The 24,638-nt window shown below is 40.5% G+C and overlaps 2 protein-coding genes across 2 annotated transcripts in view; both read right to left on the bottom strand.

Annotated features, from left to right (window-relative positions):
- Nucleotides 1–24,638, bottom strand: part of LOC116417913 (DNA fragmentation factor subunit alpha-like) — a 243,519-nt gene that overhangs the window by 33,457 nt on the left and 185,424 nt on the right. Inside the window, exon 4 of the mRNA XM_032602181.1 lies at nt 19,327–19,439. Coding sequence (XP_032458072.1) covers nt 19,403–19,439 — 37 coding nt within the window. The 3' untranslated portion in view covers nt 19,327–19,402. The remainder of the gene's footprint in view (nt 1–19,326; nt 19,440–24,638) is intronic.
- Nucleotides 7,266–8,816, bottom strand: LOC107981088. Its single transcript, XM_032602172.1, has 5 exons — nt 8,813–8,816; nt 8,674–8,724; nt 8,457–8,589; nt 8,238–8,385; nt 7,266–8,163 (listed from the first exon to the last, which is right to left on the bottom strand). The coding sequence occupies exons 1-5, from the start codon at nt 8,814–8,816 to the stop codon at nt 8,050–8,052; spliced, it is 450 nt and encodes a 149-aa protein (XP_032458063.1). The 3' UTR covers nt 7,266–8,049.

The raw sequence follows: 24,638 nt of genomic DNA, 5'->3' as shown, positions 1-24,638 counted from the left end.
CAAAATCTAGTTCTTCATTATCTGCTGTACATTGATTTGTTGGTGCTATATCCGGATCAGGAAAATGATGTTGCACTTCATCTTCAATTATTTCCGCATTATGGTCTTTATACTCTTCTTGAAAATCCAAGGAGTCATCAGTAATCATTTCTACATCGTTGAAATCATGTGTTGCATCTATTAAAATTTCTTTTATTTTTTCGGCCAACTCTGTTTCGTGATAATTCGTGACACTATCTGGTATGTTTAACGCTTGAAAGTATGCTAATAATAAGTTTAGAACGTTTAACGGATTAATTTTCATTTTTCAATCTAAAATGAAAACAAGCGGTAAAATTTATACAAGCTGTGTTTTTGCATGTAAGGCACGACTGCTACATTTCTACCAGAATAAAACGAGTGAATGTAAATTGAATCAAATCATTAATTTATGCATTGGAGAAGAATTCTCGTTCCACTTTGTGATGTTCGGAAAACTCTATTTTTGGTTTTATTCAACTTTTATTCACTTTGAAATTGAATAATGTAAATCTATATAAAATCACTAAAGAAAATTTTCTACAACTGTATGATACCACTGACAAACAAAAAGACGTACTATTCGTACTTTCCGGCATCGAACTAGAATACCCACAAAACTCACTCACTGCCTAAAAAATAACACAGGCAGCTGAGGTAAACACTCGATGAAAACAATCTAAAAAAAGAACATAGTGATTCGCACATATTGTCAACAACTTTTATGAGTGAAAGACATTTATCTGTGGAATTATCATTGAATGTACGATAACATTCATTAAACTAATAAATGCATATAAAATTCCCTTTCAATAACAACGTGTTCTTTAATTGCAAATGAAGTTCGAGTATTAATATTCTTTTATGTATTTTTACCAATAACAAAAATTATCATAGTAATATAATAATAATAATAATAATAAGAAGAATAAGCATAATTGCAATAGCAATAATAACAGTAATACTGATAATAGCAATGATAATGAAAAATAATAATAATAATTAGAATAATATTTATTATTAAATTTAGATTTTTTGATAAATTCATTAAATCGTATCAAATAGTATTATTATGGAATTCCAGACTGTAAATATTTTACTATAGATACAATAATCATTATTTCGAGAATTCATCTAAAAAACGTTTGGCTTACGAAATAATTGTAACAATGAAAAACTCCCAAGTTTGACAACATTAAATTTTATTACAAAACGCAAAAGAGTTTGATAAACTAATTTTATTAACCTATGTTTTTTCATTTGCAAAAAAGTGTGGACTTTTTGAATTTATAAAATTATATAATTATGCAATTTATGAAATACTTTATAATTTATGAAATTACTTTTGAAATTATGCTAATTTATAAAAGCAGAAAAATAAATAATCTTTGATTGAAACATAAAACGAGACGTTATTTGTTACATACAAAATGATAGAATAAAATATCGGTAATATGTCTATACTCGTGTCTACGGTAAAGCATAGGCCTTCGGCTTGTCTGGAGGTTAGGGGTTTGGAGTCGTTTGGTTAAAATGTACAACCATTTAGCCTATTTGTTCTTTAGGGGTTTAGGGTTTAAGGCTCTTTAGTTCACATGTACAGGCTACAAAGATCACACATTTGTAAACAAGTTTTTTTGAAAGTTAAAATTTTTTTTCGACATTTTCGTCCACCACATTGGTTTCGCCATTTTGTATTTTTAAAATCTGATATCAGATTTGTAAAGAGCGATCTCGAAAACCCCTATATACAAACCTTCTACAAAATATTATGGATTGATGTATACTTATAGTTATTTTGTGTTAGGGGTGGTTGGGTCCCCTAAGGGGAAGTATCTATGAAAAAACCTAAAAACTTAATTTGTTTATTATAGATGTTTACAAATTTTTTCCAAATTTTTTAGTCGTTTAAAACTGTTTTATTATATAAAATTTTTTTTCGATATTTCCGTCCGCTATATTGGATCCGCCATTTTGAATTTTCAAAATCTGATAACAGATTTGTAATCAGCGACCTCGAAAACCTCTATATACAAACTTTCTACGAAATATTATGTATTGAATTACATATTTACAGTTATTTTGTGTTAGGGGTGGTTTACCCCCTTAGGGATAATATTTATGAAAACACCGAAAGACGTCAACTAAATTTTGTTATTAAGGATGTTTAAACATTTTTTCCTATTTTTTTTAGTCGGTTTAAACATTTTTATTATAAAATTATGCCAAAAAATATATGTTTTCAACCCCTAAAAAATAGGGGATGCTACCCTTACTCTTCAAATCACCATGAAATACTTGCTCTTTTTGTAAGAAATAACCTCCAATTTGTTTCATTGAAAAATATTAATTTTAAGCCGAGATATTTAAAAAAAAACGCTTTTGGGGGTTAACTTTAGGGGAGGTTTTTACCCCTTAAAAGTGAAAATTAGCCGATAAAAAAAATACGTTTCTCTTATTTTTTTATGTTCTACAACATATATGAAAATCATCAAAATCGGTGAGTTCGGGTTGGGTACCTTTCCTTGTGAGACCTGGCTAAGCGAGAAGGTGACAGCCCTTCGCTGGATGATTACCTGCTCTACAGACGAGACAGAAACAGAAACGGTGGAGGTGTGGCCCTCTATATACACAAATCTCTGACGGTTAGTGTTATTTCATCATCCGACGGTGAATGGTCCGGCAAGCCAGGCAAGCCTGAATACCTCTTTTGTGAGATATCGGCCAAGGGAGTTTCTCCCATCTTCGTGGGAGTTGTGTATCGTCCACCTCATGCTCCTTTTTTCCAAGGCTCTAACTTTATTAACGAACTAACAACTCACATGCACAACTACTCCACGAAGGTTATAATGGGGGACTTTAACTCTGACCAACTATCCTCATCTGAAGATGCCAATTTCATCAGGGCCTTCATTGATGAGAACTCTCTTTCGTCCGTTCCCTATGGTGCCACGCACCATAAACAGGGTTCTGACACCTGGCTTGATCTGTGCCTAATCGACGAGCAGGATCGCCTGCAGTCATACTGGAAGACAGACGCACCTTTCATCAACGGACACGACCTTATCACGGCCACTCTCGACGTACAGATTCCACGCTACGTACCAAATACATACTCATACAGAAACTTTAAAGGAATCAGCGCTGAGAAGCTGAGAGACTTTCTTAGCGAATGTGACTGGTCATCTCTCACCACTTCATCACTTGACGACTGCATATCTTTACTTAACGCTAACCTCACTAACGCCATCAACCACCTCGCTCCATTGCGGACTGTGACACCAGGACGACAACGTCACCCGTGGTACACTGCGGCTCTTCGTGGCCTTGTATCCGAGAGCAATAGACTTTACAGGCGTTTCAGGGACTCCAGGCTCGAATCAGATCGACGCGTTTACAGATTAGCTAGAGACTATGCTCACAAACAAGTCGAGGAGGCCAGGCTGAATTATTACTATTCACGCCTGTCCACCTTGACCGATATTGCTGAGATTTGGAAAGAGCTGGAGAAACTTGGAATTTCTGCCACCAAGGCCCCCTTACCATCTAGATTCACCACAGATGAACTCAACACGCATTTCAGCGCGATCTCAAATGATCCGCTGGCTCCTGCTGTTGAGGATTATCTTGTTACCCTGGAAAGTCTTGACCTCCCGGAACATTTCGAATTCAAACCTATAACGGAATCGGACATGTTGGCTGCGGTGTCGCACTTTGATACTCAGGCCAGGGGGAGCGACGGCATCACACAGGTTGTCATCTCAAAAGCTTTGCCGGTTCTTGCTCCCTCACTAAGTCATATTTTCAACCTGTCCCTTAGCGAACCCTGCTTCCCATCTGCCTGGAAAATGTCACTTGTGCGCGCACTCAACAAAGTCAGTTCACCAACAGCCCTGACTGATTACCGTCCGATTTCACTTCTCTGCTTTCTTTCCAAGGCTCTGGAGTGGCTAGTGCACAGGCAAGTCTCAGAATACCTTGAATCAAGGCTATTACTAGATAACCTTCAAACAGGCTTCCGCACTGGTCACAGCACTCAGTCTGGCCTAATTAAGCTAACTGATGATGCCAGAGCCGGGATAAACAAAAAGAAAGTAACACTACTCCTTCTCTTTGACTTTAGCAAGGCGTTTGACACTGTGTATCACGTCAGGCTCCTGAGAAAGCTATCCACCTTCGGCTTCTCAAAGCAAGTCATCCGCTGGTTTACCTCCTACCTCTCTGGTAGAGAGCAGGCCGTCGTTGGTGACAATAACGAACGTTCTTCTCCTCGGCGTCTCAACATCGGCGTCCACTGCTGTTTGCATTGTACATCAATGACATCGGTTTCTGCCTTGATACCGATGTTTTCCATCTCATCTACGCGGATGACTTGCAAATTTACAGTCAATGCCACCTCGAAGAGCTCGATTCTTTAGCAAACAAGATGAGTGCCAATGCTGAGAGGATTACTGGTTGGGCTGCACAGAATAAGCTAAAAATTAATGTTGCTAAAACTAAAGCAATTGTCCTGGGCTCTCCCTACTACATAAACGCATTACCCTCAACAGCTAACACTTTCATTAACATAGGGGGTGCCCAGGTCAGCTTTGAATCTTCCGTGCGTAATCTGGGATTGGTGCTCGACTCTAAGCTTACGTGGAGGGAGCATATTACACAAGTGTGTAAGCGTGCTCACACACTAATGTACAGGCTTTAATTTTCAGGAAAAGCACCAATCTCAGGTTGCGCAAGCACTTAGTGCAGGCCCTCCTGTTCCCTCTTATAGACTATTGTTACCTCGTATACTGTGACCTGACGCAGGAACTTGACCTAAAACTTCAGAGGCTCGTGAATACAGGAATTCGGTACATCTATGGTGTAAGAAGAGATGAGCACATCTCCCCATACAGGCGGGAGTTGCAGTGGCTAACCACTGCCGGACGCAGGAAGTATTTCACTGTTTGTTTCCTAAGAAAAATGTTTAACACAGCCGTACCATCATACGTACTGGCATACTTTGACTTCCGCGTGACACTTCGGCCTGTTAGGGGGGAGGTGATACCTCTGGATATTCCGACATTCGCGACGGAGACGCTGAGGAACTCGATTCATATCAGCGCCTCATACCTATGGAACAACCTACCATCTCACATTCGTAACACTACATCTGTCTCAGGTTTCAAGAGACTAGCTAAAGAGCACTTTCTTGAGCTTGAAAATACAAACACTTGAATCGCTTGTACACATTCACTCAAACGCACACACACACACGCTTGTACACATTCACGCAAACGCACACACTCACACACTCTCGCTTGACCCATCTTCACATTATCATACTATCACAATACACATTTTTGCTGTACTACTATTCCTGCTGTATACAATTTATCGTACAACATATTGTACGCCAAATAAATCTAATAAATCTAATCTCTCTCTCTCTCTCTCTCTCTCTCTCTCTCTCTCTCTCTAATACTTTCTTACTCGCTCTCTCCCTGGTGGACGTCCGTCGGTGCTCCCGCCGGCGCCTCCCTGACTCTCGTGGACCTGGTGACGGCTAGCTTCCTCGGCTCTCCCACGCCAAGGCTGCTGGTTGCTCTGGTCCTCCGGACAATGATGGCGGACTGGCTAGCTTCACGCGCACCTATGACTCTCTCACACTCTCGCACACTCGCACAACCTCGGGAGACTCTCCCAATTCTCCTCATAACAGAGGAGGCCACGTATCTCTCTCGCACGTCGACGTACTCCGTCGACAGTCGTGAGAGAACTCCCCGATTTCCCGCTCGTTCTCGCGCTCACTCTCCACTCGCACTCGTCGGGCCCGCGCATCTTCCTCGCGCCTGATTGGCTGGCAGTCCGCGCGGATAGCGAGTCGCACATCGGCGCCCGCTGATTGGCTCGCGACATGCGGAGGACCAATCAGCGCGCGCGTCGTCGAGGCTCACTCTCGCGCCAACGATGCTCACTCTCACGCTAACGTGGACGGTTAGCCGGCCCGTTCCTTGAACTCGAGGTCAGGCTGGCACCACAACAACAATCCAACTCGCTTGTTTCTTCCGCGCACTCAGAGCTTGGCCGCATCGAACGAGATTCCTCGTATCGACGCGGCTGCGACGTTTGCAACGTCGCAAAGTTGTATTCAAAAACACATCTGAAAAGAATATATATTAAATAAGTTTATTTATATCACTGTATTTTATGATAACATAGTGTTGTTTACTTACAAAACCAAAAAAGTTTCAGTTTCTATTTGAACTATTTACTTCAAACAGAAACTTCTTTGTACTCAGAACCACATTGTTCTTACTCTATATTGCTCCATGCACTTATAGATGTTTTGGTCCATATCTATAAAAAGATGAAAAAAGGAGGTAAATAATTTATAATATTTGTAAAACTACATAATTCAACGGTGTAACAAAGATTATTACCAAACTTACTGTTACAGATATTAAACATGAATGACGATGGAATGAACCACCCCCATCCATGGTCATATGTATACAACTTTTTCAGTATACACGTACTATTAGATGCCGAAACATATTCTTACTCAGGCTCTGATTTCACAATTTTCGGCTAAAATACAAAAAATATAACTTATGTAATATTAACAAATGTAAAAGTGTTTCAATTTTTATTTATTTTTAAATATTGTAAAAACTTGTACTTGTCAGATTGTAAATTAGATGAATCGCTTAGTGGTCTCTTGCTAAGCACACTTGTTCCTTTTACCAAGTCTTCTATGTTTTTTTTCTCATCATATATACGGATGCTGAGCATATTTGATAGTGCCTCTAACTTTTACATGAGATCCAATAGAAAATTCGCTCATGTCACATAAGACTAGCATGCGAAGCTCTAATTTGAACTTCCGACAATCAGATAAGCATCCCTGATTAATTTTAGAATTGGGTATAGCTGTTTCGCTGATCACATTTTTAATGTAACCTACAACATCTAAAAATATAGTTCAATTATACATCATATTCATTACTATACAAGAAACAATTTTAAATAAATATTTGACTTACAAATAGTGCTTGAAAATTTGCAACAATCTTCCATAGAAACCTCTAAAATTGGTGAGTTTGGCACAGTAGCTAAATAAGTTATCGATTTTTTAAGCAAGCGAATCTTAGTATTCGACATTACATTGAGATTGTACTCAATGTTGCTGAAAACAATCAAATTACATTTATGAAGGAAGTGGGAAAAGGAATGAGTAGTCGGGTTCTTAAATAAAAAAAATGCAACAATTTCGCGGTTAAACTAAATATAAACAGTAACTTGCTTAGGCATAAAAACCCTCACGGAACAGAGGGAAAAGCCTGAGCAAGCTAGTGAAATAGAAATTATTTATTAATCAAGTAAATTAATGAATTTATGTAAGCATAAATACAAAAGTCAAAACTTATTATCTAATTTAATTACGCAGTGGATAATCGATCCTTATATTTACAGAGCGCTCGCTTACCTAATATTTCGGGGATCAGCCCCTACAATAACGCCGCAAATCGCAAATATCGGTGCGCTGTACGTGACGGACCACCCTCTCTTCTGGGTAGATTGTCGATCGAGAAGATGGAGATATCCCGGGGTGGCAACGCCCAGCACGTCACAGGGCCCCGACGTCTCGGGAACGGGTCCAGCCCTCGCTCCGTGAACGACTTGAGACGACTCGTCGAGTCGTCGCGACCGGGACCTATAGCGAAGATTCGCTATGCGATGACAGCACGCTTGTGTCTCGCCCACACGGAATTACAGGCACTTTATTTACACGAATTATAGTAATAAGGGAGGAATCACACGCGAGTGATTCACTAGCAAATATAATTCAAATTAAAGCGATTACTACAGGCACAATACAAAAGCTACACGAGAATAGACGTAGGCTTCGGATCACACTGCACTCGATCGATGCCGAAACGAATCTGACGCTCTCGCCCGCACTAATCGATCTCAGACCGCAGAAGGGCTTACGCATGCGCTCTTTCTTTTCTTGGCGCGCCATAATTAACTCGTCATCAAGAGGCGCAAGAATCAAACCGTGCTAGGTGATACATATTTTATGCGGAGACGTATAATACGCGAACAGTTGCCAGCACTTAAAGATTCACTTCTGTGTTTGGCGAATGCTCCATCAATAAGCAAAATCTGTAAGATTGAAAATCAAATGTTTATTATTAATTATTAACATTAAAAAAAATGAGATAATAAAAATTTCTTACTTTTCCAGGCATGATCATAGATTTTATCTTTTTTATTATCTCTGGACTCGAGACTAAAACTTGAATCACATCATCAGTTTTGTTTTGTAATGTGAATTTCATAACGTTGGATCTTATCTCCGTCTGGCCAATAATACCAATCAGTTCCCTGAAAAATTAAGAATTCATTAATGAAAGTATTGAACATATCTATTAATATACTATCTTAATAATACTTACACTGTCTTTTCGTACAACATGATTTGCTTCGCAACCTGTTTTGTGAATAAAAGTTCATCAATATCTGCGATGTCATCAACATTATAATACTCTGCATCGGAGACTTCAGGAATTGATATATCAACATTATTACCTGTAATTAACATTTATCATGTATTAAAATTTATCTTACCAAATTTTAAGGTTATTTTTTCACAAAAAACAATTTTAAATTTACCAATTCTTTCACAGCCAGACTCCTTGAGATTTTCGAGGTTATATTTACAATCTACGGTTAAAATATTAATATAAGATAAGAATAAGATGAGTCAACAATCAGATATTATTATTATATCATTAAGTTTTTGTCAATTTACCCATGTTCTCTTCAATGATCCTCTTTCTTGTTTAATAGCGAAATTGAGATATCCTGCAGAAAATCAAGCTGAAGCACGACTTTTCGAATGAACAACGAACAACTTAAGAAGTCATCACTACCTGCTGCGACAGCAATGCTAAAAGGAAAAGGTGCGAACTTTCCGTCTTTTGTTTCCGTCATCCGATGGAATTTCACGTGTCGCGTGTTTATTGTATATAAAATCGAGTATCGAGATACACATATCGATACTCGATAGACCCTTAAACGATGTATAAAACATAAACACATAAGAATGAAGGAATGTTCATTATTTTAATAATTTTGTTTATTCCGAAAAATAAAAAAAAAACTGTACTTAGATTTTTATTAACTTTCTATAACAAAATAATCTACGCGCGCGGTACGCGCGCTTGTTGAACTTCTAGTTCAACAAAAAATTCGTATTTTTCCTTGAGACTTAGAGAGTCAAAATTCGCGGAGAAAAAAGAGAGATAATTTGATTAGAGATCAGTGTTTACATTAATCCAATTAGTGTTAACCAATCTGATTTTAAAAGATTTTTGAAGGTAAATCGATTTTACAATTGAAATCTCCCATTAAAACATTGTTCTGATCAAAATTTGAAAAAAGTATTTCCCAGTTCTCAAGGTTTAAGGCGACACCAGGGGCTCTATAGCATGCATACAATTTGAAATTCGGAGACACCACAAAATTCGACCGATTCATTTGGAACAATCAAATTATCGATTTCTTTATACGCAATGTTTTTTCGTATGAGGAGAACACCTCCCCCTGCGGATCTTACCCTATCCTTCGAAACGTAACAAATCCTGGGAATTGGAAGTTGGTACACTTGCTGTTTAACCAGTTTTCGACACACACAAGAATGTCAATATCTTTGAGAAGATCAGGGAGTTCTTCTTTTCGGAGAGAAATACTTCTGGCGTTCCAAAAGACAATCTTGAGGTTGAAGTTAGTTAGTGAAGTTGGCGTTGGACTATCCATTTTGAGACTGTAAAGCGTGCTCGCAATCGTCAGTGGATTCCTCAGATGCAGAAGTAGAATCATTCAAAATTTTTTTTTTAATCCTTGTGATTCTTGATTTCAAGGTTCTGCTGCTGGAATGTCCATAGGCGTCATCCAACATCAAGATAAGGCCATTCGTGTTTTCGGTATATGTTTTTGCTATTTCCAAAATATTTGAATTGCCGTATGTAGAGAGAAGGAAGTCTTTGAATTTATCTAAGTCGATAGGATAAGTATTTGAATTTTGGGAGAGATACATCTTTGCAGATTCTAGTTGAGCGTCGATTTCCGAGATGGAGCACTGTTTCTTATCTTGTTGTTGCCTGCGTTTGTGAATTGTTGATAAATTTGTTTTGGCTTGTTTCGTTTGGTGTTTTGTACTGCTTGCTTGTGAGGATACAGTTGAAGGGTGTTTGTAGCTTGAGTTCAATTGCATTATGGGCATTTGTTCCAAAGAGAGAGGTTGTGAAGTTAGCTTATCAGTGGATTCTGGGTTGAGTACAGGAGAAAGAATTGGCTGGTCTTGTGATAACGGTGCTTCGGAGTTAATATCCGATAGAACAGTTTGGTCTGAGAAAGGAAGAACAGAGTCAAGATCGGCTTGATTTTCTGTGGTTGCATCTACATTTTGATTTTTGTTTATATTGTGACAGTGTTTGGCTAAATACCCCTCTGCTTTGCATAAGAAACAATTCAGCTTGTCGCTCGAGAGATAGATCCAATATGTAGTGTCGTCAAAATTGATTTGAATTGACTCTGGGATCTTGGAGACCTCGTCCGTATGAATGTACATTTGCCGACGAAACCTCATAATGTGCGAGTAGTTTGGTTCGTTAATACCAGCTCTGAGAAAAGATATCTGTGAAATGGGTTTGATTTCGTATTCTAATAGCTTATTCAAAAGTACTGATTCTCTTGGATTTTAAAATAAGCGGCCTCAGTGTGAGAGAATGAGGGCCGACGCGTATTGTCGTGTCATTGGCCGTGACTTTGTCAGCGAACTCTCGAGTACCAAGATATAAACAGACCCGGCCTTGGGAAATTCTTGAGGCAAATCGTATGTTTTCGGGACCAACAAGACCGCCAATGGCGAGAACATAATCTTTGATTTGTAATCCTTCTACAGAGTCAGTGATGATGGCTTGCTCTTTTTTAGGAAACATTGATTGTTCAGTAACTTGATAGTATGATAAAGAGGATTTTCTTTTCGTGGAGACATTAGATTTATGTAGGGAACTCTGAGTTGCAAGAGCACCCCCGTTGTCGGAAGAGCTCATTGCTGTGATAAGAAAGTCTTGCACTTGCGGCACTAAATTTTTTGTATAATAAATATGGTCTAAATTGATGCAAGGCATATAGTACTGCAAGACATTTCTTTTCTGTAGTTGAATAATTTCTTTCAGCTTTGTTGAGCGCTCTGGATAAATATTGTACCGGGTGATCAAAACCGTCTTTTTCTTGGCTAAGTACGGCACCGATGGCGTAATCAGAGGCATCTGTGGTTAATATGAATTCTTTATCGAAGTCCGAAAATTGCAAAATTGGTTCTTTCCTCAAACATTCTTTTAGTTGCTGATAACCGTTTTCACACTCTTTTGTCCATTCAAATTTTACATTCTTCTTTAGTAGGTCATTGAGTGGCTTCGCGATTTTTGCAGTCTTTTATGTATTTTCTGTCGTATCCAAACATGCCGAGTACTTCTCTCACGTTTTTCGCATTTTTAGGTGTAGCAAGTTTTGCGATGGCGACTACTTCCTCTGGGCACTTATGATGTGTCCCAGGAATCCGACTTCTCTTCTAAAGAACTCTATTTTATCCGGCTGTAATACTAGTTTTGCATATATGAGTCTTTCCATTAAATTTCTAATTCTTTGCTCATGTTCTTGAAGGTCTATGCTGTACACTATTATATCATCCAAGTAGACTAGCATCTCTATGTTTTGTAAACCTCTGAGTACCTTTTACATTAATCGTTGGAATGTAGCCGTTGCGTTTTTCGATCCTTCCGGCATTCTAGTATATTCATAATGTCCGTTTATAGTGGTGAAAGCCGTCTTGTAACAATCTTCTGGGGCCATTGGTATTTGTTGAAAACCGTTTGCGAGGTCGAAAATGGAAAAGTATGTGGCTCCTCCCAATTGATCCATTATATCAGCGATGTTGGGTAGAGGGTAAGTCAATCAATTACCATTCTCCATCTCGGATTTCCGTGACTATCAGGCTTCTTCGGTACTATCCATATTGGCGAGTTGGCATCTATGAGGCCTAATTTGATTAAATTCACAGTTGCTCCATTGTCTATCATGAATGTAATGCATGGTTTGGTGGTCCCTTCTGGCACTCGTATTTTTACTGCCGTTAGTTCATCATTTTCCCAATTAAACTCTTCAGGTCCCGTGCAGTATATTGAACACATTCTTGAAACTCTGGCTGTTTTGTCAGAATCGTCATTACCGGTGCTCTCTGTGGCCCGTAGTTGTTCTGGCTGTCCTGGTTTGGATTCTGCTTGCCTTGATTGTAATTCTGCATTTGTCGTTGGTATTTGTGTTGATCCGGATCCTACTGTTGCCTCTGGCTCTGGTTTTGTTCCTGGTTCGTCATTCTTTCTCCATGACGAGCCCCTTGAGAGTTTAAATTCTCTCTTTCATGTTCATTTTGTTGGTAGTTTGATGAAGTTCCATTGCCGCTCCTCCAATTATTTGGATAATTATTATAATTCTCTCGTCTATCTGGACCACTGGTTGATAATCTTCGCGACGCCCATTCTCATGATTAAAAATTTACCTTTGATTTCCTTGTCCATTGTTTCTATTCCATGACGGCCAATTGCTTCCTCCTTGGCGATTACTATTGTTATACCCCCGTTGGTATCCTCCTCCGCCATAATTGTTGTAATTGCCATTGCCTCTTTGATAACCGTTACCGTGTGTTGTAATAGCTGAAGTCCCTCCCTGCACCAAATCTCTGCTTTAAATGCTTAATTAATTCATCTATTGTTGTTATAGTTTTATTATTCAAACTCTTCTTAGCTGGTCCGATTATTCTATGCAGCACATTCCGCATAAACTGTGGTCGGATGTCATTAGTGACTAATTCATTTGCGTTCTTTAAATCATGGATATAGTCTCTCAAATTGGTGTGATTTCCGTCAAAGCTTGGTATACCACTTATGCAATTCATAAGCACAAAACTATTAGCCATTGTAGTAGCCAACGTGGCAGCCGTTTGATCACCCGCACAATTTTCATCAGGCATGTTGAAAGTGTCACTTGCCTTGTAAATAAATTATCTGTCCTTCTAAATATTCTTGAAAACTGCTTAATAATCTATAATACTGTCGATGCCCGATATTCTTGAATCTTCCTTATTTCTTGTTAAACCAAATTCTTATTTATTGCCCAATATACTTATGCTCTATTTATATATCTCTTGTCGAGAATAATAATTATGGGAGAAAAATTATAATATGGGTCTCTCGCGTATTAACTAAACTAAATTATAAAAAGATTATGGCAGAACAATTATAGGGACTCCTAATTCTATTCAAAATTGTGGATAATAATTATAATAATTAATAATAATAGCAGTGATTGATCAGTTTCGCATATACGTGCTTAACTCAGTGAATCTGTCCAACAAGAGTCATCAAATTGTGGACTTTTTGATACAACAGGGAGAAACGTAAACTTTTTTTTTTTTAAATACTTCAATTTATTTGTTCAAGCACGAAAAATAAATAATTGTTGACTGTGTAAAAAAAAGAAAAATTTTTTTTTAAGAAACGGCTTCGAAATTAATTTGTTAATAATTAGTCATTACTGTAAAGTTAATTTTGTTTTCGCGGAAACAATCATCAATTGTATTTAATAACTTTATGAACGAAATATTATTTTAATTTGTTTTGAAGTCTTGCGTATTGTCGAAAAAAAAAACATAATCCGGATAAACGTGCTTTTATATTGTTAATAGTCGTTAAATTTAAATATTAATAATTTTAGCAATTTACTTAATTACTTATTGTCCGTGTATACTTCCGAAATGCATTGATGTACGATTTCAAATTCAAATTCCGCGTGTGCGCTCGACCGCTCTCAAGATGGCGTCCGCTGAAATGTCTGGTTCCTCGTATCGGCGTATAGAGCGGGCGTACGCGTAGAATACGTCCACGAACACCGTTCGGATTTTAAAGCGCGTAAGAAAGGGATTTGAATTGAATGATACGCTGAGTTCTCAGTAAACTCCAAGCTGGAGAGTATATTTAAGACTAAATATTAAGGAATACAAGTTGTGGATTTGGACTATCGAATACAGAAAATACAAGTTAGACTCGAAGCGAGAGAGACACACGCTACGAGAGCCGAAACCGAAGTGTCGTCCCTTGTCTCCTTCCCGGGCTCCGTCGGCTTCGTGCTCCTCTCCTCCTTCCTCCCTCCTTTCTTCCCTTGAGTCTTTTCCGAAGCGTCCTAGGCCGTCGTGGAGGAGGGTGCACGCACCGTTACCCGTTCCAGGCATGCCGTCCTTTTACCCGTTTTCGAAGAAACGTCATCTGGGCGGCTGCTGGGTTTTCCCCGTATTTTTATGGCGGTTCCAGTACGCGCTTGCTGGCCCGCGCGGAGGATTATCGGGGCTGCTCGACCCGCACGAGAGATTGTCGTGATTGCTCCACAAATCGTGAAAATTCGCCCAGGATAGTTCCTAGTGCTGTAGTCGCAAGTTATTCACAGCATCAGATAAGTTTTCTTTTATAACTTTATAATTCACTCACTCAACCAACTCAAGAACCGTTGCTTTGTGTAAATTTGTTTGTCTTTCTTTTTCAGCTTTCCATGCAGTCAGTAGTGGTTTTACTTTTCTTAAACATTTTCAAGATCAAGGAGAACAATGCTGACTTTGTATGATGTCATGCTCATGTTTGTGTAAGTAGATACTCTTTCACTGCTTAATTATTTATAATTTATATAGTGCTTTTCAATAGATTGTGTATTCGAGCTTGTTATTTAATTGCTTTTACTCAAAGAAAAGAAGGAAAACTGTGACTCGAACCCCCTCTCGTGTACTTTAAACTGTGCTTCTATTTTATAATTTAGCAATAAATTATTGTTTAACCTTGCAATTTGTGTGTTTAACAATAGTGAATTCAATTTGTTCTCAATAATCCAGGAAAGTCTGTCAAAATCGCGTTAACCTTGTTAAAACCGTGCTCCTACACTTAAAATCTTAAAAAATTTGCAATAATTGTTTAAAATTATATAGGCTTTGTTGTTGACACACTTTCTAATTTACTCTTTATGCTTTTCACAAAATGTATTCAATGATCAATTTCTTATGCACTGATTCTATGGGAAATTTGTCGCGTCTCGAGGTCAATTGTTGCTTTTTGTTAATAATCTAAAATAGTCAATTTTTGTGAATTTGACCGGAAATAATTTGATTAAATTGACTCGCACAACTAACTGTCATCCTCGCATCCACTCTCGACTGAATAATTTCATTTTGTTCAATTGAAAATTGTCACTATTTGTTTTAATAATATTTCCTGTGATTTTTTTATTAATTCTGTGCTTTTACGCAAACTTGTGCTTATTATTCATACGCAATGGGCTACTCTATGTCTGAGCTTGGGCGTACCTAGAATTTATGGGCAAATATAATTTTATTTCTCATTTAGGAGATACATGTACGTAAAACTAACGCTTTTTAATGTTTATAGGGATCCAGCTCGCGTCATATCACCAAATTTAGCTGTTTCGAATGCAGAAGGCCAGATTCTCTTTTGTGGAAGCCGGAGTCCAACACTCTACACAGTCCAACACTCTACCACTCTAGCTCTTTCTTCGCGTTGTCTGGATTATGTTCATTTTGTAACTTTTGGATTTCTTCTAAGATCGCTAAAGAGCGTCTGTTGTAGGTTTTACCCGCGACTGCTACCATCGATTAAAAGTGATTCTTACCGCAGATAAAGCTAGAGAAAGGGCGTATGGGCCATAATCGAAAGAAAGGAGAAAAAAATTTGGTTATCTAAGGATTATTCAAAAAAAAATTTTTTTTTTTTTTGATGCTTGAGATTGCCACATAGATGGGGGGAAACGTTACATTAAGCTGCACGTCGGCTCGTGAATCGTTAGCTTACACATCCCGTCGGTTATTTTCGAGACTTCCCGGTCGAGCGAGTCGAGTCGTGAGCTCAGGATTCGGAATTTTATGTCCGTTCGCGTCGATAGTTTCTCGATTAGTCTCAGTCTCTTCCTCGAGGAGTTCTTCGAAACCCTTTTCCAGGACGCGTAGATCACGATCGAGATTTAACACATTCTTATGACACGTTTTGCCGTTCCTGTCAACATTTTGGAGAGCTTCGTAGTTCCGTGTGCTGCGCTTGGTTAGCTCCTAGATCGCCTCGCAGAGATTATCGAGACGCTTGTGTATTTGTTGCTCGGCGAGCAATAACTGAGGAAGGGGGATCATTGAGCGTGGTGGAGTTTTCAAATCTCCAAAGTAAAAAATAAAAATGTTTCAATTGTCTCCCTTAGTCAATATCCCGTATTATAACAAACCCGAGTCCCTGTTCGGGCGCCAATGAAACGGTCCGCGATGGGTTAATACGCGAACGCGAAGGATTCGAGACCCGAGGTTAGTAAGGCGGGAGAGAAGCACATTCGAAGAGCGATAGCAGTCTTTGATCCACCCGGTAATATCTGTTGAGTGGACAAAAGACCTCCCTATCCTCTGTAATAGCCGAGCCACCAGGGGAGAGCTGCTCATGTGTATAGGGAGATGAGTAGGGTATTCCCACTACGCATATCCCGCACACTTAGGTAAACCACGCAGCTATTAGACTGATGTGTGAGGTACTACCATCTCACCATGAGTCTAGAACCAGATGCGCCACCTAAATGCAGGGTACTACCATCCTACACCGGTGACACAACTGATGGGGGGATGGAGTGGTTAATGCTAAAGAAGGGTTGAAATAGTTTATATGTTTTAAATGTCTTTCATTTATTTATTTAATCATTCAATATTCCATTATAAGCGATGCAGGATCTCAGTCTACAAGGAGAGGGAGTGGACTGACCACATACTTTTCGAGAGCCTGAGGCTCATGGACTACTGGGTATGGTGGAGTCCGGAGCAAGCAACGAGTACTACCATTCGCACGTTGCTCAGTTGAGAGCCAGATCATGAATGCTCGCTGCTGGCTCCGGGGCTCCTTATATACCCGGGATGCTCCCTCTCCCCTGTGTTATCTGCGCGCACGCCATCTACCAGAGCTTAGGTAGACTATTTACATGTAGCTACTAGCGCCACTCGGTCGGTAACTTGCCTACGCCAGGCAAGTTATCTGTTGCTGTTCTCTTATCCCCCGGGCTGGGCCTGCCGTCTCAATTCTTGATGATTACTTGCCAATGCACTTTTGGTGCCTATCGTCGACCAGATTGTGCTGTTCGTGTTAAACTTTGGAGGATAATTTACCAAAGTCCTAACGGGCCCACCCCTATGCTTATCGACCAAGTGTGTTCGTGTTTAAAAAAATTGTGCAGTGTAATGAGTGTAATTCATTGCAGAGTGTCAAAGTGATTTGCGAAAGAACTTCTAAAAAGCCTGTGAAATACTGTGAATGATAATTGAAATGTGTGATTTTAAAGTTCAATTGTCACGAATAAAGTGAGATATAAATTTTGTTAGGATTCTTTACTTTAATGTTGAATTTTACATTTGAAATATTAAATCAGCTATGCGCAGTTACTCAAAATTTTGTCAGTGTCTCGAGTGAAGTATTTTTGATGTGTATATATTAAATTCCTTCTTTATACAACTTCTCTCAAATGTAACAGCTAAAGAAAAGAATGAATTTAAACCTTTGTGTGTATGTGTGCGTGCTTAGTGTGTCAAATATTTATTATGTAAATGTGTCTGTGTATATATAAAGGAATGATTTTGGGACTACGTAAATTAATTTTTTTATTTTTTGGCAGGATACGTCAAACTACCTGTGTATTAATTTTTATAACGAAAAAATGATGTAAAAACAAAAATTAATATTGTATAGATTATTGCGACAAAATTTGAATCTTAAATTTATTTAAAAATTGAATCTTGTACCGAATTACTGTGATAGTGGCCCGTCTAGCGTGTATTGAATTTTTTTTTTGTTATTTCTTATTTCCTTCTTTCCCAAGAAAACTCAACCATTTATTTAATTGAATTCACTCTGAAAAATTATTTTAACGTTTTATGCGTGCCACTCGGTGTGACGTCACATCTTCTTTGTCCCACGCGCGTCTAGAATTTCTTTATGTTTCAAATCTCTACTAATCTCAATGCTCGTGCATTCCTTTGTATGTGATTCTTTTTTTTATTTGCGCACGATCACGATCTCTAATTATTATTTTAATTATATGCAAGCACTTATGTGGATTTTTATTTTATGACTCTCTCGCTCAATCATACAAAATTTAATAAATGAAGAAGCAAACAGTTCCGCGGTCGATAAAAGCTGAGCATATCCCGGACGAGCCCCCAGTTTTGTTAGGGTAATAGCGAGTTTATCGAACTAACAATGTGATGTTGCAAAAAAGAAACACGGGTGCTGGCTTACTCTCCCATACCGGGGACATCAGTACAACCGACTATCGCAGCAGAACTGTCTGATTTTATAGAATTGATTACATTCGGAAAATATTAATTGAGACAACTTACTTGATTCTTGTAGACGAAGGTAATTGTTGACTTGATCCGAAACAACACCAAAATATTTGCAAAATTAGAATAACTCTCTCTAAAAATCAGTTGGGCTTCCTTCCTTCCTTCAAAACAATTAGATAAGACATCAAACCAATTAAAACTCAATGGGCTGAATTCATTTTCTATGACTTTATTTAGTAGGTTGAAAAACTTCTAATACACAATACTCCACGTACAACTTTGACTACAAAACTCTAATCGAAACTTTGACTAAAACTTTAGTATCAAACTATAAATTGAACTCGATACGGTACTCAAAATGAACAAATGCGTCCTTCTTTGAGGAGCGTACACACTGGAATGAATTAGTCGGGGGAGGCAAGCTTGAAGAAAAAGCGTCACAGCTTTCTCCCCCACAGGGTCTTTACTTCTTCATATTCCGCACTTTAGCTTAGCCGCGCTCTCTCTCTCTCTCTCTCTCTCTCTCTTACTCATTAGGCCTTATGGGCCTGTACTACAGTAAACGGCTAAACTGCAGTGTTGGCTATCCACGCGCGCTTCAGCCGAAGGAGGAGAAATTGTTTTGGGTTTCTTCGTGTATTCATTAAGCGACGAAGTTTCTGGATTTTTCCGTTGGCTTTGTTTGATTCTATATAATAATTCTGAATATTCATCCAGAAACTTCGTCATTTAACAGTCATTTACTAATAAAGTACTATAAGTAAGAAATTATTGAACAAATCTTCTTCTCAAATTTTATTCGGTTCACTTATAGATTATTTCGAAACAGTATTCAAAATTACCTCATTTCCTCTACATGAATTAAATGTTGCCGTATTTCGTCATGAGGGTCTTCTCTTTCCTCAGCATTTCGTTCGATTAATCTGCGCAGCGTACGTATTGGTATTTCAACGATCTATTAAATAATGAATAAACTTTAAATTTCTGTTAATCCAATAATTTATATATGTATATTGCGCACATATTCACAAGAATGTAATTTTTTGACTTACGTTCAGGGTGACCAGATGGTGGAAACTTTTTGTCGCCATCTATGGTACAAAAATTCGCCGAAAATCGCAAAATTGTACTATTAAAATCGCTAACTTTCTCGTCACTTAAAACCAGCCATCCCAAATTGATAAATAAATCTATTTTATTGATAAATATCAGATATATTAGAAAAACATTTTTTGAGTATACAAATAACAAAGCTTTATAATCAAGATAGACCTAATAAATTTTTTATTTGTCAGTATCGCATGAAAAGATTTACATTTTATCTTAAACGTATATTTTTACATAATACCCCGGCTGAAAATAATCATATGATAATCATATGATCCTTTCGACCGAATCCTCATATGAGAATCATATGATTGTCATATGATATATCGTAAATACTCATAAAAATAAATAATTATCTTACCCTTCTTGATACTTATTAATTATCTTTCTTTGTACTGCTGATTTGTAAGTTGAATCGAGAATTTATTTTTACTTAAATATTACATTGAAAAAAATCCGGATTTGTGGAGATTTGAACCCATTATATTATCTAACATATCCTTGTATGCTTTATTTATTATTAATTAATATTAATGAGTTTATTTTATTAAAACACACTAATAGTAATTGAGTAATAATAAATAAAACATACAAGGGCGCGTTATAATGACTATTTCATTCTACTAAAGTAATCGACAATATCATAGATCACAATGGCTCGGTGGTAAAACGCTTGCTTCATAATCTTGAGGTTCAGGGTTCAAATCTCCACAAGTTCGGATTTTTTTCAATGTAATATCTATAAAAAAATTAATTCTCGGTGCAACTTACAAATAAACAGTACAAAGAAAGATATAATTAATAAGTATCGAATAGGGGTAGAATAATTATTTAATTTTATGTGAATTTACGATATATCATACGACACTCATGATTCTCATATGAGGATTCGGTAGGAAGTATCATATGATTATCCTCCACCGGGGGTTGCCATCTTGTCGAGTGCCCGCTTTTTAGGGCCTGGTGTGGGGGCTCGTCCTGCGAGTCTTCGTGGTCGCTTCGACTCCGGTGACGGTGCGTGACGTCTTGAACTCGGGTCGTCCTGGCGTGGCGGCGAAATTGGGCTGATGCGGGATACCGCCTCTCGGACTCAAGAATAGCTTCCCTGGCAGGATCCCCGTAAAACGGGCACTGCTGTCAGGCCTCTCCCCTGACCGAGGTCGGACCTCGGGGTTCCCGAGGGCGACCTATGGACTGGCCGGAGGCTAAGGGCAGATCCCCATTGCGTTCGGGAGGAGGCGCAATGGTATTTCATCCAACCCCTAATCCCAAGGTGTGAGCCATCGTGCTGAGGGGACTAGTTGGCCGCTGAGGTACTAGTCGGTCGCAATCGATGCCTCGGGGAAACCTGGCGAAATCTCCGAGTATCTAGCATTACTGCCACATGCGGGGATTTGTGGTGGCGGACCTTTACTTCCCTAGCTACTCGTGGGACTTTTTATGGAACCTTACACAAAAAATTTAGATTAGGGAGGAAGGGGCAGTGAAGCTGAAGGCTACAGGGCGGCACCGCCTAGTCAGCTGGAGGTGGAGCACCCCACCGCGATAACGGAGGGGAAGAGTGTCAAGGGCAACACTCCCTATAATACTCTGACCCGATGGATTACTGGGGCAGCTAGCACCAGTAAAAACCTGAATAGTGACCCCGCTGGGTTCTCAACTGCTGGGGACTCTTCGCAGAACCCAACAGAGATCGTAGCGGATGGAAGCTCTGGGGAACCTACGGGGAACCCGGAGCCTTCTCAGGGTGGGCAGGTCAGCATGGGGGTGGGCCTGCAATAACTCAGGCGGATCTAGTAACCGCCGGGCTTCGATCTCTGAAGTTTCGACCGAGAATTTAGAGGCGAAAACGGGAGAGGGAGGCGGGGGCTCCTGGAACAAGGGATGCTACGTGTCCCAGCTCTGGGTCTGTCCCCTCCTCTCTCCCTAAGAACCTGACGGCCGGGTCAGCGGGCGGGGACGGGAGAGCTCCATGCGTTAAGCGGCGCAATGACGCCGACTCGACTCCGCCGGCGAATCAGACAGCCAAAAAACGACCCAACGTGGAGCCTGAAATCATGGCTGCCAGAATGGTGGACCCCCTCACGAGGGCGATCATGTACGAGGGATATCCTGAAGAGGAGCTCGGCGCCTCGGCCGCACTGGTCAGGCGCATGGCTAAGATGCACACAGGTATATGCCTAATACAAGAACCTTGGCTAGTCGCAGGGAGGATCAGGGATCCGGGGGGGGGGTGGGGGTGCTGGTCGGATCTATAGAAACATCCAATTCGAATGGAAGAAAAGATGCTCGGAAACAAGGGCCTTTAGGAATCCCAGGAAAACAGACTGGGCGTTCTTTAGGGAAAACCTTAGGAACAAGCTTCAATCCTTCAAACCAAGCTTTGGAACAACGGATGAGCTTGATCACTGGGCATTTCAGCTAGGTGAGATAGTAAACATCTCTTTCCAGAGAAGCTGTCCCTGGACCATCCCAAAGAGAACATGAGGTACCCCATGGTGGAACCGGAAGCTAGAGCATCTGCGACGTTAAACGGGGGGGGGGGGCCTTTAACAGGGTCAAGAATACTCGCAATAGTGTCGATTGGCGGATTCACAGAGAAGGCCAGAGGCTATATAAAAATCGCATCAACGCGGTGAGAATCAAGGGATGGAGGGACTACTGCGCGGATATCGAGCTCCGGATACTCGCGAAAAATCCTGAGGTATAACTTGAAGCAATCAGACTGCCTACAGGAGAATACACAACTTCGGAAGAGGAGTGTTTAAAACTACTTCTGGAAGCCAACTTCCCGGGCTTTCGGCTCTCCCATGAGATGGGGAATGAGAGCTCGGGTAGGAATAGGCAGCAGAGGGCGAAATGGGATCTGGCGGCGAAGGTCGTCACACCGGAAAAGGTCAAGTGGGTCATAAGGAATTTTCAACCATTCAAGGCGCCGGGCATCGACGGAATCTACCCGACATTCCTTCAAGAGGGGCTGGAGGAACTGGTTGGCCCCTTAGTAAAGCTCTTCAGAGCAAGTGTAGCTTTGGCTCATATACCTGAAATATGGAAAACGGCCAAGGTTGTGTTTATTCCTAAGACAGTGAAGTCAAGTCACACCACCGTCAATGATTATAGACCTATAAGTCTTACTCCTTTGTGTTTAAGACACTAGAAAGATGGGTGGATAGATTTATTCAAGACGATATCCTATCCGTGCTTCCACTTTACCCTAACCAGCATGCGTACAGGGCGGGATTCTCTACAGAGACTGCCTTACACTCGGCGGTTTGGCGCATTGAGGAGCAGCTGGAAAGGGGGGAGGTAATGGTGGGAGTATTTCTAGACATAGAGGGAGCGTTTAACTGCACCTCTATCGAAGCAGTTGTCAAAGAGGCAGGACTACATGGGATGCCTGAACCATTAATAAAATGGCTTGAGGGCATGCTTACACGCAGGACTGTGATCTCGAGTCTCGGAACCGTAACGGTCTCCGGCAAGGTCAGTAAGGGATGCGCGCAGGGCGGGGTGGTGTCGCCCACCATTTGGTGCCTGGTGGCAAATGGGCTAGTGGAAGCACTGAATGGGTGGGGCTACTATGCTCAAGCCTACGCGGACGATTTCCTAATACTGATAAAAGGAAGTGAAATTGGCGCAGCCATGGACGCCATGCAGCTTGCATTAAGGAAAGTGGAGAGATGGTGCTGCTCGACGGGACTTTCGGTTAACCCGTATAAAGTCGAAATGGTGATCTTCTCCCGCAAGTACAAGTTAGATGCCTACAGAGCGCCCAAACTCTCTGGAGTTGCCCTACAGGTAAAAGACTCAGCTAAATACCTCGGTATAGTTCTGGATAAAAAGTTAACCTGGGAGAAGCATCTCACGGCCCAGTGCGATAAATTCCTGGTGGCTCTCTGGACATGTCGCAGGGCATTTGGCAGTACATGGGGACTAAGTCCCCAGATTATACTGTGGCTATACAGGGCCGTCCTGGTACCTCGTCTGGCCTACGCCGCGTTGGTCTGGTGGCCAAGGGCGGAGCTGGCGGGTGCTAGGACAGCGCTAGAGAAACTCAGGGGACAGGTGCTAAGGGGGGCGACAGGGGCCTATAAGACCACGCCTACCAAGGCACTTGGAATCCTTGTGAAGGTGGAACCACTCCATCTTACTATCATTGGGATGGCTGCTAAGGCAGCGCACAGACTCAATGCGTACGGACAATGGACACAAGGCACGAGGCACACCCGGCTCCCGGGTGGGTGGGTCTCTTGTCGGAATTTTCCATCAAAACTGATATGATGATCCCGCGCTACTGCTTTGGAAGAACATACGGGGTCGTGATACCGACAAGAGAAGAATGGAAGGCCCGCAGGGACAGTCTACCAAGAACTGGGGACGTCTGATACACAGATGGCTCTAGGGCAGAGACTGGCACTGGTTCGGGGTACTACTGCCAAAGGGATGGAAGGGGAACCTTCTTTTCCCTGGGGCGGTATGCTACGGTCTTCCAGACCGAGATATACGCTATACTGACCTGCGCTCAGAGGAACATTAAACTCGGCGCAAGGGATAGAATTATCACCACATGCTCAGACAGTCAGGCGGCACTTAGAGCACTTATGGCTCATAGGACGACCTCCAGACTGGTCTGGGAATGCAAAGTGGTTGTAAATCAGCTGGAGGAATGACAAGGAACTCAAGGATGCAGATAAGCCAAAGCGGTAATGGGACAGGACACCAATGTCAGGACAGAAATAACTCCCGACTCCTGACACAGATAGTGATCGGGCACATCCGGTTAAGGTACCACGGTCTGAAGATGGTGAAGGAGGCTACGGGTATATGCAGGTCAGGCATCAGTGCTTGGGGGAGCTTTTCCCCACGTATGAAGAGATTAGGGCACTCGACGCGGGAGCCATATTGACCTTCTGGAGAAGGGCAGGCTTACCTGCGTAGGGGATGCCATGACGAAGGGTGGTACAATGGGTTTACAGCCTAAGTGCTAGGGATCTTGGTGGTCCCCCTTTATAGTAATAATAATAATAATAATATTCATATGATTATC

This window comes from Nasonia vitripennis (assembly GCF_009193385.2).
Source record: "Nasonia vitripennis strain AsymCx chromosome 5 unlocalized genomic scaffold, Nvit_psr_1.1 chr5_random0006, whole genome shotgun sequence".
Classification (NCBI taxonomy): Eukaryota; Metazoa; Arthropoda; class Insecta; order Hymenoptera; family Pteromalidae; genus Nasonia; species Nasonia vitripennis.
The sequence above is the reverse complement of the archived record's forward strand: the minus strand, read 5'-3'. Positions and strand labels throughout refer to the sequence as shown.